The sequence below is a fragment of the Archocentrus centrarchus genome, chromosome 14, assembly GCF_007364275.1.
Source record: "Archocentrus centrarchus isolate MPI-CPG fArcCen1 chromosome 14, fArcCen1, whole genome shotgun sequence".
NCBI lineage: Eukaryota > Metazoa > Chordata > Actinopteri > Cichliformes > Cichlidae > Archocentrus > Archocentrus centrarchus.
The window spans coordinates 24,606,947-24,626,699 of NC_044359.1; the positions used below are offsets into that span (position 1 = coordinate 24,606,947).

General features: G+C 41.4%; 1 protein-coding gene across 1 annotated transcript in view; it reads right to left on the reverse strand.

The window, feature by feature from the left end:
* The window catches only part of frem2a (FRAS1 related extracellular matrix 2a), a 73,935-nt gene extending 54,829 nt beyond the window's left edge, over positions 1–19,106 (reverse strand). The window contains exons 1-2 of the mRNA XM_030746369.1: positions 14,132–19,106; positions 11,399–11,488 (exon numbers count right to left, since the gene is read on the reverse strand). Coding sequence (XP_030602229.1) covers positions 11,399–11,488; positions 14,132–19,106 — 5,065 coding nt within the window. The remainder of the gene's footprint in view (positions 1–11,398; positions 11,489–14,131) is intronic.
* Between the last annotated feature and the right edge of the window lie 647 nt (positions 19,107–19,753).

Here is a 19,753-nt window from a genome sequence, read left to right on the forward strand (position 1 = left end):
GTGTATGAGGTCACTTAATTTTATTTTGAACTGTATGATGTATTGGTTTTAAAACCTATGAGGTTGCTTTTTTTTTTTTTTTTAAAAGACAGACTCTATGAGGTTTACTGTCTTACTCTAATACTTAAGATCTCTGTCTGTTTGCCCGCAAGCTCCTCCTACACGATCACCAACTGAGGAACCAAAACTGTCACACAGGTACAACCCGTGAAGATTCTCATCTATGTCATATATTATTACCATGTTGCCTAGCACCCACATACCAACAGAATAAAGTCACAGATCAAATAATAGCACGGGTACGCACTAGTACATTTAATAACACATGGCTGTATAGAGGATGCATGTCCCTTCACATGGTTTAGGGTGTGTGTGTGTGTGTGTGTGTGTGTGTGTTTGATTATTTGTGCTTTTAATAAAGTTGGCTACTGTAACAACCAGATAAACAGTTGCCTATTTTTTTGTTTTGTTTTAAGAATTCAGCGCCAATGTTTATTGTTTTTAAGCATCTTTCATAAAAATCAGAGCTTCCTTGAGTTGTGTGTACATGCGCGTGTGTGTATGTGCGTGCGCATGTGTGTGTGTGTGTGTTTGAGGCTTCACACTCAAAATCAAAGGAAATTTTTCACAGTAAGACGGTGCTGTATGCGACACATTACATCTCTTCTGCTGCTGGCAGTGTGGCCTTTCCCTCACTGATATGTCTCCATCTGCCTGCTGTACTCCTTTGTATTTGAATCCCCAACTCCCTGTGCAACTGGCAAACAGAGCTATATGCAACAAACCCAATGATCTCTCACCATGGAAAACTTTTGAGAAACAGTGGCCTACGAAGTAAAAACTAAATCTAGAAATCTATTCGTTCAGTTGGCATAATGTTCCTTTTTTTACAAACCGCATTGCATGTTTAAGCGCTGGGACAAAAATAGACTACCACTAACATTTCAGTAGTAACAGAAGCCCACACACCATCCCCCTGAAAGGAGTGCCACACTACAAAAAGTTTGATGTTTGACAAAATAGAGATATTGCAGCCCCCCCAGGACTTTTCAGTAGCTTTTAGTTTATCCTGACAGATGTGTGGCAGTCACTCTACTGAGAGGCTTAGCATGTGCGCAACTAGTGGCAAGGATCACAAAGACTGTGATAGATTTTGCACTCAGTTGTTTCTTTGTTGCATGCGTATGTATGTGCACGTGTGTGGGGCTAGGCTTAAAGCAGACTGAAAGCGAGTTATTTTGCAGGTCTTTTAGCAGCACCGTAATGCAGTGTGTCTGCATGAATCGCACATGTGTATTCCACTGCATTTACACTTCACCCAAGGCAGTCAGCATGATAGCGGATATCTCCACAGGTGTAGGGAGTTATCAGTAATCTGACCAGGAATTCATAGCCCTGGGCAACTCCAAGCACTTAAATTGCTGCTCAACTCAAAGGTAAATAGAAGCCAACAAGTGTGAAGTATCTTTGTTGTTAATTTGCAAGGATTAAGTACATTTTGACTAGCTTTATATGTTCCTAGGTAATTAATTCTCCTATTCACTGTGTTTGATCACAGGAGTTGAAACTAAACCAAATGTAAAGCTGAATCTTATGCTGCTGTTTGTGCATCACAGAGCCCTGTATGTGCCTGTGGGCTACAAAGGAAACGAAGTGCACATACATTACTCCCCACCTACCCACTCACAAGAGATAAAAGTTGAGTGTGACAGAATAATGCATTGTTTCCTGCCTACTTTCAATAGCCATTAGGCACGACTGCACCACAGAAACACCTTAAGCGACCTTGCACATGAAACCATTTGAAATTGACATTTGGGGCAGAGACTCCTCAAACCTTTGAAGTTATTGCAATGCAGTTAATAAATGTGAGGTTTTTCACTGATGTCTACAAAGACAGCCTTTTACAACCTGGGGCGTAGCTTCAAGGGTGAAGGCTTGGGGACAAAGACTAGGTGGAGTGTAATATTTAATTAGGCTAACTTAAGCAACCTGGAATTTGCTCCTTCTCAGCCATTAGGAGGCTCTTTCCTTATAAACACTTGGAGAAGACAAGAATGGAGGAGAGACACGGAGCTTAGAGAGAGGAAATGTTCTATGCAGAAGTCTTTTATCAAGTGGCGTACATAAAAATGTCTCATCAGCATGTGTCATAAGTTACTGGCATAACTCACAACTGACACTACAGAAATCAAGGATTTCCCATTTTAAAGCTTCATCTTCTAGCATTTATTCCCCCTCCTCCTGGTAGGAGTTTAGACCACATTAATGTTAATGATCTTGATATTGTGCTGTATTGGTAGTGCATAGGTGCCACAGAGAGATCTTTGGACCTCTGTCTAAATATTGGAGAAAAATCAAATCACTGCAGCCACTTTTTCTGTTTCTGTTTTTAAGTTTGTGCTTTAGTCTGGACAAGCGAAACTACAATAAAAGACACCTGTGTAATCAGTCCTAGAAAAGTACACCCTTAATTTTTCCATAGAAATTAAGAGGGTAGTACCAACCAGGTGCTGCTAATCAAAGCAGAAGCTTTGGCAGTTTTCTGGTCTGGTTCAGCTGTGTGCAAACAAATTGACACCAGCAATAAACACAGAGGAGCAACTGTTGCTGCCCATCAATCTGGGAAAGGTTACAAGGCCAATTCCAAACAATGTGGAGTCCATTTTTCTACAGTGAGAAAGATTTTTCACAGGTGGGAAACATTCAGGACAGTTCCCAGTCTTCTCAGGAGCAGACATCCCAGCAAATTAATCCCAAGGTCAGGCCATGTAATGCTCAGAGAAACTGCAAAAATCCCAAGAGCTGCATCTCAGGTGCTACATGCCTCAGTTAGCATGTTAAATGTTAAAGTTTGTGACAGTACGATTAGAAAAAGACTGCCAGACCTCTAAAAAGAATACGCCAGCATGGCTTAGGTTTGCAAAGCTGCCTTTGGACAGACAAGACCAAAATGGTGATGTTTGGCCATAATGCACAGCACCATATCTCGTGAAAACACAGCATATCAACACAGTCACCTCATAATTACTGTCAATAACAGTGGAGGGGTGATAATCTGGGCTTCTGTTTTTTTGCAGCCACAGGACCTGGGCACCTTACAGTCATTGAGTCGACCACGAACTCCTCTGTGTACCAAATTATTCTAGAGTCAAATGTGCAGCCATCTGTTTGACAGTTAAAGGTTGCCAAAAATTGTGTCATGCAACAGGACAATGATCCAAAGCACAGCAGCAAATCTCCAACAGAATGGCTGAAAAAGAAAAGAATCAACGTGTTTCAATGTCCCAGTCAAAGTCCAGACCTCAAAGTGACTGAAATGCTGTAGCAGGACCTTAAGAGAGCTGTGCGTAAGTGAATGCCTGCAAACTTCAATGAGAAGAGTGGACCAAAAATTCTACCGCAATGACGTGGGGGACGGATAAAGTCATCAAATCACTGCTTCGAGTTACTGCTGCTAAAGGGGGTTCTAAAAGTTATTGAATCTGCTTCTGCATTTTGGCTCAGTTTTTGTTAAATAAATAACGACACGGTGTAATACGTGTTGTTGGTTTTTATTCTGTCCTGACACACAGAACTTTGAAAGATTTGAAAGAGGGTGTGCTTTCTTTTTCACGTGATTGCATGTGTAAGTGACTGCGTGCACGCACACACGCATTCTGTTTTGTTTTGTTTGATGAATGATGACATTTAAAAGCATTTCTTCTCCTGCAGGATCTTGTAGTGCTCATCACAGTACGCGTATCAATCCAGCTTCAGCATACATCTGCCCATTCCTCCAATATAATATTTAACAGGGGGATGAGTTTAATGTATCTCAGGACAGTTACCGGCACTCCTGAGAGCAAACTGTGCTTCAGCACAGAGATGATAAACTAGCTACTGAAAGCTCTGGCTTCTTCTCTTTTTTATCCCCCTCTGCTCTCATTTCCTTCCATCATCTCCTCAGCCTCCTTAAAACTAAATTTTATTTTGCCAGTAAATCCTCATTTTTACTTCAGTCATTTCAGTGATTAATAATAATAATAACAGTCTTTACTTTTAGACTTAAGTAAGTAAGTAAAATTTAATTTGTATAGCACCTTTAAAGATAAACATCAAAAAGTGCTTAACAACAAAAAGCTGGATGTTTGTTTTAATCTGAGGATTTTAAAATAAAAATAATTAATTAGAGACCAGAAAAGCTCCTACTGCCTGTGTATTATTATAAACAGAAAAAATGCCTACATTTTACATGAAGATGAAATGCGTATTAATTTTAACTACAAATTAAAGGTTCCTTAAGATCCATTAAAAATAACCAGAAAGCAGTTAGGTGAGCTGGAGTTGTATTATTCATCCAGTTTTATTTTGCATAGTGTAAATCATATGCTTCTATGACAGAGGACGGACAGGGTGAAAATTAAATGGAAAAACTGCAAAAAAAGAAGAGAAAGAAAGTGAAATGTGCTTTAAAAAAGGCAACTAATTCACTAAAGATGAGTAAAAATCCAGTGCTGATAACCAGAAGCAAAATATTGTATTCATACAAATGTAAATGACAGCATTTATATGGCAAAAAAAAAAAAAAGTAAGAGGGTGTTTATATTCGCTCCAGAGATTTGAGGATGTTTGGTCATGTTTCAGTGTTTGAATTACACGTCAAGCATCAGCTGTCTGCACGGAGAAACACAGAAAAACCCCTACACATCTCTCAGTGCCTAATGCTCTCATCTCAAGGTTCTAATGAGATGCAGATCGTCACAAGCAACACTGCACAACGCGCTGTAATCCTACAACAGAAAGAGCCATCAGCACATTGACATCCACGCGGGGAGGATGTCAATCTTTAAAGGTGCTATACAAGCGAGGGTTAGACAGTAAAACCAAATCCTAATGCCTGATACAGCCTCGACACTCATCACAATAAACCGCAGCGCGTTTTCAAATTTAACTCGACGAGACTGGAAGGCAAGACTTTACCTCAGGAGGAAAAGAGGACAATGATGGTGAGACAGGCAAAAATAACACTAAAGAAGAAAATGTGTATTGAACACAGATGCCGAGCTGTGTTAAAGAATTGAAAATGAATGGAACACGTTGAGCACAGATCTAATACTGACAGTGTGAGAAGAGGAGATGTAGAGGGTGAGGATGGGGGAGCCGGGCCCTGGGAGAAGAGTGACAGTAAATTCTTGAATGCAGACAGATAAAGAGAATCCTCTACTAAAGCCAGGGGATGCTTTAGTGTGTATGTGTGTGTGTGTGTGCGCGCACATATGTCTGTGGAGCATGATGATGTATTACCTTGCCATTCTGCTTTGATAAGTACACATTGCTTTAACAACAACAACCAAAAAGGTTAACAACAGAGAAAAGGTCAAAGGATTAACCTGGCTCATTTGTGACCATGGCGACAGACAGTTTAACCCTCTAATTGTTTGTTTTTCAGGTGCTTTCACGTCCATCTGAACTTCCAAATCTAAAAGAAGACTGAGGAAATACAGTAGAATAAATACCGCGCGGTAGAAACTCGGATTTCTAAACTTTCGTTTACATTCTCTGAGTTCATACATAACATCAGATTTCTGAGCCATGCTATAAGCATGAAAGTATAAGCATAAAAGTTATTAAAGAAGTTATTTAAAAATGGACTCTGTTCTTTTTCAGTAACAATTTCTTTCATCCATTTGAAAGAAAATCTGTATGTACATAAATAATTTGCTACGCTTATCATTTACTAGAGAAGAGGACAACCCAAGGAGGTCATTTCATCTCAAAAGTTGGCACTGCTTTTATGAAAAAAGGCCTTTTGAAGAGATTAGAAAAAAAACAAAACAACAACTCAAAGTGGGTCCACAGAGCCACAACCAATCATACATCACGCACAAACACAAAGTGACGATAAAGAAATGGTGACCTTGCAGTATATGTGGTGATAATTAGTCTTCTAACACTAGGAAAGGAAAAGTTGCACACAAAGTATTTAGCTGTGAATAAGATGGATGCGGGGAGGACCTAGGACTGCATTTAATGTGCATTGTGCGCAATGAAAGGTGACTAAAATTGGGCTATCGAAGCAGCAGGGAGTGCTTTAAGTGTAGTAGATTTAGATGAAGCAGTGGTGTACCCGGGCTCCTCATGAGCACAAGGGGGGGTAGAGGGGTGAAAGGGGCCTATTGTAATAATCAATCTCATTTGCAGTGGGAGGAGAAAGTAGAGAAAAGCCAGGATCAGGGGTATTCTTCTTCTCTATTACCCTCAGGTTTATCTGGTCATACATCTTTTTATTTATGTATTTTTTTAAAACTGAGATTTGAAGATATCCACCGGTGCTGCTGCCGCCCACCCACTGCAGGTGAATCAAATTGAGTTTGTAGCATTAAGCGATTTAAAAATGTAACAGTACCATCGTTGGTGGTGCAATGTTTCTGCTAGTCTGAACACTCCAAAGACCTCAAATAACAAATATATCAGTTCAAGGTTAGAAATGTAATTAAAACCATCCACTACAAAGCACTATTGGTGAGATATCTTAGAGAATTTTAATTACACATACCATTAGAGTGTAAAAAAGTAATCCTTTTAGTTCAAATAAATTTTAAAAACTGAAACAAATAGTAAATAAAATGATTGGGCACTCCACATCAGCAGCTGCTATGATCATCATAGTTTTTTTTCCATTCAAAAATCCCTCAAAATGTTTGAGCTCCAGTTTCTGTGATGTCTATTTTCATCTTCTGCTTTTGAAAAATGTATTTGTTTAAATCTCTATGATGAATTGAGAATTGATCATTAAAACCACTGTTATCTTCTGTATTGCATTTTGTTTGCATAAACTTCAAATTTGCATCATTTGTAATTTGCTCTGTTTTCTGCTGCTTTTTTTTTTTTCCTCACATTGCTGCAAAGAGAAGCCTGGGAAAGCCTGGGAGTTGTGCTCCAGCCCACTGTGGTTAACCATAATGATCCTAGCTTGTCTTAATCTGTGACAGAAGGTTCTTCCTGCCACTCTTCCCCTCTAGATGAGCCTGTAATGGGGCCGCACAATTACCAGTGCTTGCCTCGGAGCTCTGCCCAGCTCAGACGCCCAGGGCTCTCATTACCCACAGCGTTGCCTGGGCTCTTAAATATCAAACACCTCTTTGTGCTGGAGGCTTGGACGCCCCTTTGCCTACAGCTACCCCTCTGTTCTCTACTGCGTATGCATGGGCGTGATTGCCTGCATGAGTGCGTACATGTACCAGCGCACACATGGAAGAGTGTTTTAACACATCTTTATAAACTAAGGAGATACTTGCTTGCATTTACATTAATACATCGTAAGAGCATAACACATCTTGGACAATGGAGTCTTGGAAGACTATTTGGGAGAGATCTGGGATAGGAAGTTTTGGAGAAGGATGCTACAGTACCCACTGCTGTGATTCACTGAAGCATCACCTTTACAGTATTAGCGTTAGGCTTTTAAACATTTTTGTCCTTGCATCTCAAATTCTATAACAGGAATAGGATCCACAAACTTATGGACTGATGATACACAGTCATGTACTTCAAGCAGTGTCTCCTTTAAAAGCCTAAGGCCTTTTTAGTTAAACAAGAATGTTGCCAAGAGCAGAGAAAAAGAAAAAAAAATCTAAGAACTTTACAGAAGCATGGGCAATCAATTAGTCAATGTTTTTGCTTTCATGTTCATAAAGGAACTGTTATTCTTTGACGCATTAGCACTTTCTTTTAAGTGCACAAGAACCAGAGGATGAAAAAGACCGAAAAAAATTGGTCTGAATGTAATTCATAAAACCACTAGTTCAGGTTTTTAGTCCAAAAATGTACAATGCACAATTTCTTTCTTGAGTTACTTTGCAATTCGTATCAAAAGGACTGTGATAATCTATTGGCCACTTGGGGGGTAACCCATGATGTTAACATTATGCAGTACTGTGCAAAAAAAAAAAAAAAACATATCTTGGCATGTCTCAGCATGATGTGCAGTGTGTCCGTGAAAAACTGAGGAAACTGAACAAGTGTAGGACAAAAAGAAGTGACAGGACAAAAAAAAAAAAAAAATCAAAAATCATCCACAGCAGGTGAACAGTATCTGAAAATTGTGTCCTTAAGAAACAGGGGGAAAAAAAAAAATCAAGGATCTGAGAGGTGCATCTGGCCCTTCAGTTCAGCTGTTTGCTGAAGCCTCATCAGTGGCTTCAGCAAACAGCCACTGGTCTTCAGTGGAAGAGTGGCTGTCAAGAAGCCATTCTTAAGGAAGGAAAACAGGCAGAAAGGGCTGAATTATGTGAATTGTCATCAATATGTGTGGAAGAGGACAGGAGAGATGTACAACAGTGAGTGGTGACATTCCATCTGGGGAGGCTCTGTCGTGGTTTGGGGATCTTGTCAAATTGATGCAATTATGAATGTAGGAGAATGCTGTCAGATTTTTGTCCATCATATTCCATCTGGAAAGCCTTTGATTGGCAGCGGATTCATTTTTCCACATGATTCCAAACACACTGCCAAAGCAGTAAAAACACTGGCAGTGTGTGTTGTGGATTGGACTCCCAAGAATCTGAACCTCAACATTACTGAAGCAGAGTGGGATCATCCTGACAGACAAAGGAACAAAATGCAGCCAACATCCAAAGAAGAGCTTCAAATGTCCTTCAAGAAGCCTGGAGAACTATTCCTGAAGACTACTTAAAAAAAAAAAGAAAAGAAATGGGTAGCTCAAGACTTTTGCACAGTACTGTATTAACTCAGCTCTAAATGATACAAAGTCTTGTATGATTCACAGGGAAGCTGTGTTGGTAATCTTTAAATACTCCACATCAATTGTTCTGAGTGCATAGTCTTTATTGTGTTGTATTATCATGACTGATCATAGAGGAGGAAAATGAACAGATGGACTGAACTGGGTGTGAGCTGCACCTTGTTTCAAATGTGCTAATATAAAACAGGTGGATCACCTGTTTTTTTGTTTGTTTTTTTCTACTGTACATTTAAAAGCAGCTTTTTGTGTTGATTTATTCTGGATGAATAAGTTCTGCTCCAGGAAAAAAATTTTAATCCCAGTTTTGTTTGCTAAGCTCGGGAGGGACGGCAGAAGAGCTCGTTTGAAACCAAAGTGTAAAAAACCCTGTAAATGTGTAATGGAGTGAAACGAAATGACCACTGCAACTGAACTGTAGATGTCCGGACATCAGATGTGGACTCAGTTAACCTCTATGGTATGTCTCAGTACAAGAAGACAGAAGATGATCACCAGTGTGTTAGTCAAAGAAGACAGAAGTAGAGAACAACAGCCAATAATAACTACATTTCTAATCCCATTATCTATTTTGGAACAAAAATGAGGATTTGTGGTGTTGCAGGCAGCACATTTAAACTTAGTGTGAACATATTATGAAGACGTTTATTGTAGAAATTTATATTTTATGTAAGCCAACATCATCCCCTGTGCTTCTTTGCTCATTATCTTACACTGCAACAAACCTCTTTTACATAATAAATATAACAATTGTTTATAACTAATATAAATAAATATAAGTATGACAATAATTATTTTGGTTGTAGAGATACCTAACTTCTGAACTTCTGTTCCCTTTAAGGGTCACTACAGCAGATCATCTGCCTCCATCACCCTATCCCTATCATCGTCCTCTGTCACACCAACGCTCTGCATGTCCTCCTTCACGACATCCATGAACCTCCTCTGTAGTCTTCCTCTTTTCCTCCTGCCTGACAGCTCCATATTCAACACCCTTTGTCAAATATATCCAGCTTACGCCCCCCCCCACCGCACATGTCCAAACCATCTCAGCCTCGCCTCTCCAAACCGCTCAACCTGAGCTGTCCCTCTGATGTGCTCATTTTTAATCCTGTCTGGACATTCCCAATGAAAATCTTAACATCTTCAACTCTGACACCTCCAGCTCTGCTGCCTGTCTTTTTGTCAGTGCCACCGTCTCCAAACCACACATCACAGCAGGTCTCAGTACCCTCTTGTAAACCTTCCCTTTCACTCTTGCTGCGATCCTTCTGTCACAAATCACCCCTGACGCTTGTCTCCACTCCACCCTGCCTTGGATGGTTGATCCAAGATATTTAAACTCGTCTACCTGCACTACCTGCACTCCTTGCAGCTTCACTGTTACACCTGTCTCCCTTTCATTCACACACATGTAATCTGTCTTGTATTGATAGCTTTTAACAAATAAAAAAAAATATGAAATTTTGCATATATTTTGGTATTTTCAATATATCCCACTTAGAGGGAGTGGTTGGAAAGCTTAGGCTTCTACTCTTGCACATTTTTGCTGCATTTTTTCATGCAGAGCACATTTCCAAATATTTTTTCCAGCTCAAATATTGATTCAGTAATGAGCATTTCTGTTTAGTATTACTAGCATTACTTCAGTATGAAATTCCCATACTTAGTTTTAAGCAAATTCAACCACCTCTTGAGCGCGTCATCACTCACTGAGGTTTGCTGATTACTTAATTAGCAGCTGCCTCCATGAAAGGATGCTAAATTAATGCACAAATGCATGCAGTATAAGATATGGTGACTTCTAAGTGTTAATTTTATGTGCAAATTGGGCCACGATTGGCAGTTATTACACATGTAATGTTAGTTTAAACCAAAATAGAAAGGAGGTAATATTTTGATACTGTCTTTACACATAAAATGAAAGCATGCGGTTATTTTTCCAAACAAAAATGTTCATCACTCTGCTTATGAAAACTGTTTATGAGACAAAAAAGGGAATAAAAAAAACCTCGTGTCAGTGATTATTTTAAATACATATTGTTAATCTTGCGCTCTGACAAAAAAATAACCCCTGAGAAATTATCTTGTATTCAAGATGAAATATGCACTAATACTGCTTGACATATCCTGCAGTCATATTTACAAATTGCACAGTCAGTCTCATTAACTCGATGAACTGTAAAAATGATGTGCGGTGATCTTCACACCACAAAGAGTCTCCTGTCTTCGGTGACCCTGGACATCTAATCATTTTCCTAATAAGTTAATACAATGCAGCAGTACACAGTTACAGGCAGAACACCTCTGCTGGCCTATGCAGATTTGTCACAATTGATATTCTACAAGGCTTCTCTGAATGGCAGATCATTTTATGGGCAAATCCTGAATCAAATGCAATCACAGCAAAAATGAACCTCACTGATCTGTTTATAAAATCTGCTGGGAACAATTTACAAAATTACACAACTGATCTCAGTCTGAGCTAGAATAAAAATGCTTGACAGCTGACTTGTAGGTCCGTCACGAGCTCTGAATTACTGAATGGTTAAGAAGCAATTTTTTTGAAGCCGGACAGCTACTGCAGAGCAAAGAGGAGTGGTACTGACAGATGATTAAATGCAAATCTAAAAAAATAAAAAGGTGAACCCTTACCGTGATCCTCAACAGAGAAATGGAAGACATCAGACGTAGCATTTTCTCCACTCCGCAGCACATAGCAGACGCTCAGGTCATCAACGTCGGCTGCAACAAAAAAGGAACTTTTGTTGTTTTTGTTTTTTTAATCTTTCTTAAATAAAACTTTGTTAAATCAGGTGTAAAAATCAGATCTGAAAATAAAACAAAGTGAAGCGAAAATTTGTGCAGACATAATAAAACTCTATCACCTGAAATCCAACAAAGGGCCAAAAGCAAAATCAAAATGACAAGCAAACAGAAAAAAGACATAATTATTTATAGAATGCAAATGAGGGCCACTGTAGCCTGCTCGGCATTTTAAAGTCATGGCTTACACGGTGAAGTGAATGTGAGATGATGCGTGATAAAATAAATATATATCCGTTTGCTCCAATTTAAAGCAAGGTGATGGCTAAAATACCAATCGCATCTCTGAGACATTTGTCCTTGTCAAGATTAAAAAAGAAAAAATAAACATATTTAGTAAATAAAATTTGCATTTTAAGAGTGCAAAAAACCTTCATGTTGTCTTTCATGCTGACTACAGAAATAGCCTCAAACACACTTTGAAGTTGCATTATGGCTCGTTCAAACACTCTCTCTGTCAAATAATTGCTCAAAGATGGAAGCTGTCCCGCTTCAGTACCGTATCAGCTACAGTAACAGCAGGTCTCTAGTATCACACTGATTCAATTCCTTATCAGTACTCAGCATGAACAATTTTCCACCAGAGAAAGCATTCTGAAAGTCATGCATCCGTAATCCAGGACGATAAGGGCGCAACCTCAAATCCAAGAGAGCTCAAGCTAAACCAGCAGAATGCATTTAAATCCAGAAACAGCCAACTCACTGTTTCATCAGCGCTCAAAACCAGGTGACAATGGATCTTTTTAATGACAGACAAGGTAAGAATGTTAAAAACAGGAGTTGGAGCCACTCTTCCACAGCTGTTTTCAAACTTTGCTGAATTACAGGGCCCTGCCTGCATTTTTCCCCCCCCACCAGCCTCCACAAACACCCATTACAGTGCAGAAAAATCATCAAGGCTGTGAAAGGGCTTTGCCCCTTCAAACCACCTCCTTTAATAATAGATGTCAGAGGAAGCAGGTTCATAAAAGTATAAACTCCTGACTCCTGGCGGGACGAATCTTAAGTCTGCTACTCTTGTGCTGAACATGAATGGTGACAAAAAATATACCTTTTATGTGATGCAATGACTTCAGTAAGTGCATCGTTTACTTTCATACTGCTGTTCATCTTTTCAGATTATTGAGTCAAATCTAATCGAACAGGAGATGGCGCCTGAGAAGGATCTTCTCTGTGGCATATACTTGAACCTGAGGGCCTTACAAATACAAAGTAAACACTGTGAACTAGGGGCACATTGTTCATTAAATATTTAAAAAGAAAGCCTCACGGGATGTGCCCTGGAAATAGGATGAGTAAATAAAGAGCGAGGGATTGTCTCTTTCACCTGACTGATTCTTCTGACGAGCCTGTTTGCTCTCTCTCTCACTCAATCTCTCACGCCTCTTCCCTCATTCTTTATTTCTCTCATGTCACCTACACCTCCCCCACCCCTCCTTTTCTCTTGCCTCTTTTGCACTGTCTTCCACTTTACTTGCTCTCTCTTGCCCCTCTTCTGCCCTTTGTTTCTCATTCCTGCAGCACTCTTGTCTCATCTATGCCCTTTTTTTTTTTTTCGAAGACCGCAGCCACAGAAGTGTCAGAAGTGTCCATCTCCTGCAGACTCAAGAGCTCTTTTTTTGACACTGTTTTCTCAGCCCGTGTATAAGCTTAAGCCAAGCTGTGTCACAAGCAGGTGAAATTTCTTACTTGTTGGTCTAATTGCCTCAGCATGATCTGAAATACAGCATTGATTGCATCGCTTTAAGCCTCAATCAGCGGCATTGTTGCTTTGATTCCGCCTCTAATATCAGTCACCAAATATGCACAAATGCAAAAAATGTGTTCAAATTGTGGCACGGTGTGCTCCGTGTGTTGGCGGAGGTATAAAAATGCATTTCAACAAATTCTTTCAAATTGACTTGACCCCGGTCAAACTATCCGAATGTGCTCCAACTCAAATGCCATCCTGTCACTCGAAGCTCTGCGCTGACCTTTTCACACGATCCCCCCACTTCTGTCCTGCTTCATTTAACAGACCACTGTGGAGAACATCAGATGTGAACATTTCCCCAGAGATGCAGAAATAATAAATTATTCATCCCTAACTGTCTACAAGACATTTGTGCGAAACACCAGCCTCTAACTTTGGTCTGCTAATTATGATTTGATGAGCAAAGCACATCTAAATCAGGCGCGCAAATTAACTATTGAAATTCCCAGGCCTGCACTTGTCACACGTTTGAATAATTATTACTCCATAAATTAAAATCGTTGGTAGGCTGGAAAAATTAATCAAAACTTACAGATTTGTGAGGAACTGAAATGTCTAGCACTGTTTCTCTGAGCGACCTTGTATTTGAACACATAAAGCAATAATCCTTTTAAAATTTTTAGGGATCGGCATGCTTCCTTATAAAGTAATAATAATTGATAGATGATTCTTATAGAGTGAAATGAGCATTTTGTTTACTAGATATGACAGATTACTGAACAAAATCAGTGCGGTTTGATTATTTCCTCCACATTCAATATTCATGCCGACCCATTAAAGAGCTGGTAGGTGTTGTGCTCATAGCTTACCTTGACTGAAAGTATTGATGGAGTTGTTGCCGTGCCCCAGATTAATGATGTAACCATGTTTTGGCTGGGTGGTGATGTGGAACAGCAGCAAGGCTGGACTGCCATCTCTGTCCTCTGCTTTCAGCACCTTGGAGCTGATGGGGAATCCCAGGTGACCCGTGGCCAAAGTCTTTAAAGTGGGTGCACCTTTATTCACCACAATTTGGGGGACACCATTGTCGACTGCCGCGATGGTGATCTTCAAGGTTTGAGGGCGCCTGGTCTCAAAAACGGTGTCAGGGAAAACGTAGAAGTCGGCGTGTGTGCCATCGGTGACGGTAAAGGAGAAAGAGTCCTCTGAGGAGTCAGTTCCGTAGTGCTTGTAGCTGATTAGATTTTCATTGAGGTCTTGTTTTGAGAAGCTGGTGATAGGTGTGGACTGGTTATAGAGCAATTTGCCATGAACAGGTGGCTGGATGACGGTAAATGTTATCAGCTTCTCGGCTGTGTCCTGGTCTTCAGCAGTGAGCTCAAAAGGTGTTATCAGCTTAACCTGCCCTTCCGTGACAGCTAGGCTGTTTACAGTCACAACGGGTTTTTTATTATCGACATCCACAATCGAGATTCTGAATGTTCTGAAAACAGGATTGTAGCCATCAGTAACTTCAAACTCAAAACTGTCCATTTTCACCTCATCGTCTGACGTATGGATGTAATAAATCTTACTGCCAGCCAGTTGGAGTTGGGTAAAAGACACGATGGGAATCCCAGGAGTGTCCGTACACTCTAGGTGGCCTCTAACAGGGACCCTTGTGACAGTGAAGACCAAGTTCTCATCAGGGCTGTTGAGATCAGTGGTACTTAGAAGATCTGTAGTCAAAGTCACCCTGCCGCCTTCTCTCAGAGACACACCTTTACTGACCACATCAGGGAAGACCATATCAATGCTGTCCACAGTGATGTAGAAATAACGATCAATCAGTGGGTTTAACCCGTCAGTGACATCAAATTTGATCAAGTCTCGAATGCCCTCCTGTCCGTTGTGTGTGTAAACTATAAGTCCTGCATCTATTTCATCTTGTGTGAAATTCATGCTGAGCGTGATGTTTTCCAGAAACCCGGATGGGGTTTTCCTCCGCAGCAGACCCTGACCAGGCCCAAACCGGATAACGTATGTAAGTGTACTGTCATCTGAATCTAAATCTGTCGCTTTGAGCATTTTATTGTTGATTTCTTTCGTCTCCCCAATTTCCACCTCCAGACCATCATTGATGAGCATTCTGGGGGTCTCATCATCAACAGGAATGATCATAACCGTGGCTGTTTTTTGAACCAAGTAGTTTCCATCAGTCAGAATGACATCAAAGCTGTCCTCTGTTGTCTCTGAGTCATCGTGCTCATAAATAATACTTGACGCCTCTCTAATCTGCTCTAAAGTGAAATTAGTCACCAAAATGGAGCCTGTGGCTAGCTGGTTTAAAATGGCACCATGTTTGGGAGGTTTGGAAATCATAAACATCAGCTCTTCAGATGGAATATCGGCATCAGCTCCGTTCAGAATTTGTGAGTCGATGGCAATGTTCATCCCTTCCATCACAACTATCTCCCTCAAGTAAATCTCAGGCTTTTCATCATTCGCTGGGATTATAACAACTGGGAAAAAATGATTTTCTGAGAAATTTATACCATCAGAACACCTAAATATGAATCTGTCCTCCACTGGCTCAACGCCTTTGTGAATGTTCTGCACATAGTAGATATTTCTCTCCCTGATGTCTCTGATGGTAAAAGCACTGATAGCTGTTCCTGACCTGGACTTTTCTGAGCCTGGAGCAGGAGATATATTCTCCACATAGCCGGCAGTGGGCTGCACAATAATAGTGCAAAGGATATCATCAGTTGGAGTGTCTGTATCATCAGCGCTCAAGTGCTGAAGGCCAATGGCATATTTTTCTCCTTCAATGACACTGAACTGAATACCAACTCCAACCTCAGGGGCCTGACTGTCAACAGGAAGGATGGTGACCTGAACATGGACTCCGGTGACCTTATTGCCACCTACTCTCCAATCATCAGACATGTCAGTAAGAGTCAGATTGAAGCCATCTTGTTGAGAGGTGAGACCTATCTCACCACCAGTGTGTGCATAGACAACTACGCCGTTAATTATATCAGCCTGAGTAAACCTAGAGTTAGGGACTCCTTTAACCAATATTTCACCCATAACTGGAGGATCTTCCACAATAAAGGTCAGCTGGAGGTCATCTGTGTCATCGTCATGCCCTTGAATCACATTAGTTGTAAATTCTGTGGCTCCATTTTCCAGCACCTCCATATGAGACCCGATTGTTCCCGCAGGCAAGCTGATGGTTGGAGATTCATCATCGACAGGCTTTACATTTACTTTGACCGTCACGGTTACAATGTGAATCCCATCACTGACATCCAGCTGAAACTCATCGCTTACCGTCTCTTCTCCACCATGAATATATGATAACTTTCCCTCTGAGATATCCTCAAGTCTGAAAACTCCTTTTTTCTCCAGGTCAGTGAATGCAACCTGGATCTGACCATGCTTAGGAGGCTGGCTCAGGCTAAAGGTTATTCGTTCACTCTCAGTGTCAGGGTCTGTAGCATCTAGCTCAGCAATTGTGATGATATGTATGCCCCCTTCAAACACAGTAAAGCCGGTGTTTGTGATTTGAGGGGGTTTGTTGTTAACAGGCTGGAGATAGATGGTGAAAGCCCCTTCTACACTGTTTCCAGCTGTGTCTTCAGCAGTATAACGAAATTGCACAACGTGGGCTGTGATTCCAAGCTCAACATCTGGGGGATTGTAGGAGACCTTGTGGTGGTTAATTTGAGCTTGTGTGAACTCTGTTACATCAGTGTCGGGGCTCTCTGTCAGAACCAAAGAACCAAACACAACGGGGTTATTTTCATCTGTATCTGTGGGGGGATGGATAACTGTATATTTGAGGTCACGATCCTCAGAGTCTAAATCAGTATAGCGCAGAATTTCTTTGCTAAAGGGAGTGAGTTTATACTCCTGAACAATCATCTGCAGGGCGGTGCCAGGGAACAGCTCGGGGGGTACGTCATCGACAGGTAAAACACGGATTATAAATACGCTCTCTCCTGACACATTAGGGGGATCATTGTCATCCTGAACTGTGAATACAAACTGATCAGTGACTGTATCTGTGTTGTGAGGGCCTGTGTGCTTGTAAAACAACTTCCCATCAGTGATATCTTTCTGAAGCCATTCTGTCACCTCTTTCTCGTATACTTCTTCCTCAGCATTGAATTTCCAAGAGGAGGGGTCCTCTGGGGCATCTGACTGCCTTAGGAGTACTGTGCCAATAGAAGAAAAAGGTGGGACAATAATGAATTTAATAGCTGAGTCCTCAGAATCAATATCGGCCGCACTGAGCATGAGAGGAGATATAGGCATCATTTGATTTTTGAACAGCACCAGACCGGTGTTGGCATTTATGATCGGCGGCTCATCATCAGTGGGAACAATTGTAATGGGAAAGAGAAATTCAACCTCATTTTGGCCATCTGTCATTTTGAAGACAATGTTGTCGCTGTATGTGTCAGTCCCATCGTGCTGGTACACAACAACTCCTATTGCGAGGTCTGCGGGTGTGAAGAATTTCCTGTGAGAGCCCAGAACCGTGAGGTCCCCGTGGCGCAACCCATCTACCACTGTGATTCTGACGGAGTCAAGGTTGTCCTCATCGCTGATCTCCAAGTTGTGAGCGCTGAAGAGGGGCCGAGACTGGCCCTCATACAGCAGCTGGCCCGTGTTGCGTGTCACAACGGGGGCCAGAGTGTTCATGGGCTTCACAACGATCATAAAAGCAAATGGGTCTGAGATGGCCCCGTCGGTGTCCACCACCTCAAATTCAAGCTGGAAAATCCTCTCAGTGTCTGAATCCAGGGAGGGCGGCTTATAAGCTATTTTCAGATCAGACAAGTCTCTCTGGTAGAAGGATGTGATGGGGAGGTTTCTGTCATCAGTGCTCACTATATAGCCCTCCTCATAAGATAAGGGGGAGGTAATGTTGAAAATAAGCTCATCTGGGTCTGACTCGGCATCTTCAGCAGCAAGCATATCAGGGGTAAGGGCAGTCATGACAAACTGGCTGACCTCCATCATCATCATAGACACAAAGCTGGGTTTGGGGGCAGTATTTTCGTCTCCCTGCTTGATTCGAACCACAAGGTGAAAATACTCCTGTTTCACTAGGTTGCCTTCCTTATCATGCAGCTCCACAACCATGGGAACATAATCCCTGTTTGGAGACTTACGGTCAAAAGTGTGCTCATAGCGGATGTCAGCTTGTGTGAATTCATCACAGTCCATCATTTTAGAAAGTTTACCCCCATCAATGAGTTTTCCGTATCTGGGCAGCGCGCCGCTGCTAGACTGGGATGTCACCTCGCATTTGTGAGAGTCTCCGTCATAAGTGAACTCTAAAATCTTCTTATCAATAGGGTTACTGATCCCCTTGAGGTTATTAACAGTCAGAGGCATGTTTTTGGTGAGTAACTCTAGCTGCGTAAACATTACTTCAACCTCCATCATAAACGGGATAATAACCGTTTCGGTTTGCGCGTCGTACCTGAGCTGCAGCCTCACTCTGTCTTTAGCTGGACTTCTTGATCCGTAGTGGGAGTACATCACATCATTGGGGCCAAAATCACAGAGAAACTTTTTGGGAGAGAGGTGCCCCGGTCTCTGTGAGAGCGGATCATTATCGAGGACGGTGATGCTGCACCGGTCCCCGGGCTGCGTCTGAATGACCAAATCATTGATGGGATCGATAAAGACTGACCTCCCGAAAGGCACGCGTATTCCGTTGTTGGCCACCAAGATAGCATCTTCAGACAGTTCTGATCTCATTGCGTAAAATAATCCAGAGCTGTCAGGCTGCGCGAAAACAGTACCTGTTATGGAAAAACACAGGAGAAGTCCACAGAACAACATCTTCACCATTTATGCGAGCTCTGCCGAGGTGCTGCTGTAAAATGCCCCGGTCTGTTTCACTGGACTAAATAAAAACCCCCAAAGTGTTGGGAGTCAGCGGGGTGCCTACACGCAGTGACTCCCGTGCATCTAACCGTGCGGACCCTCGACATACTCCGCGAGAATAGCGCGCAGGAGTTTTAACTTCAGCCGCTTGAGAGCCCTGCGTAAAGCGCTACCGCCCATCTCCGCACATATTGGAGGATTTTGAAGGCTCGTTACCCCAGCCTCATCACCAATGGGCAGCACAGCTGACAGTCATGGGGAGGTGGAGACTAGAGGATAAGCTGAAGTAGACAGATTCATTATAGCTTAATTACCGAGCGTGTCCTCCTTCGTAGAACTACTTTTTTGCATGATAATAACAGGAAAAAGAGTTCAAATAAAACACTCCTTGAAATCCTCCTTTTGAAATACCCTACGTAGCACAGATAACATTGTCATGTAATCCTTGGACATGACACTGATGAAATTAAGAGAAACAGGAAATTTATAATAATTCATTTCCCGCGTGGTGTCAGAAAGGAAAAGCTTAACTCCACTAACTCTGTTATTCTTCTGGGATTTAGCTTAAAAAGCTGAAAAAGTACACGTCATACAAAAATGCC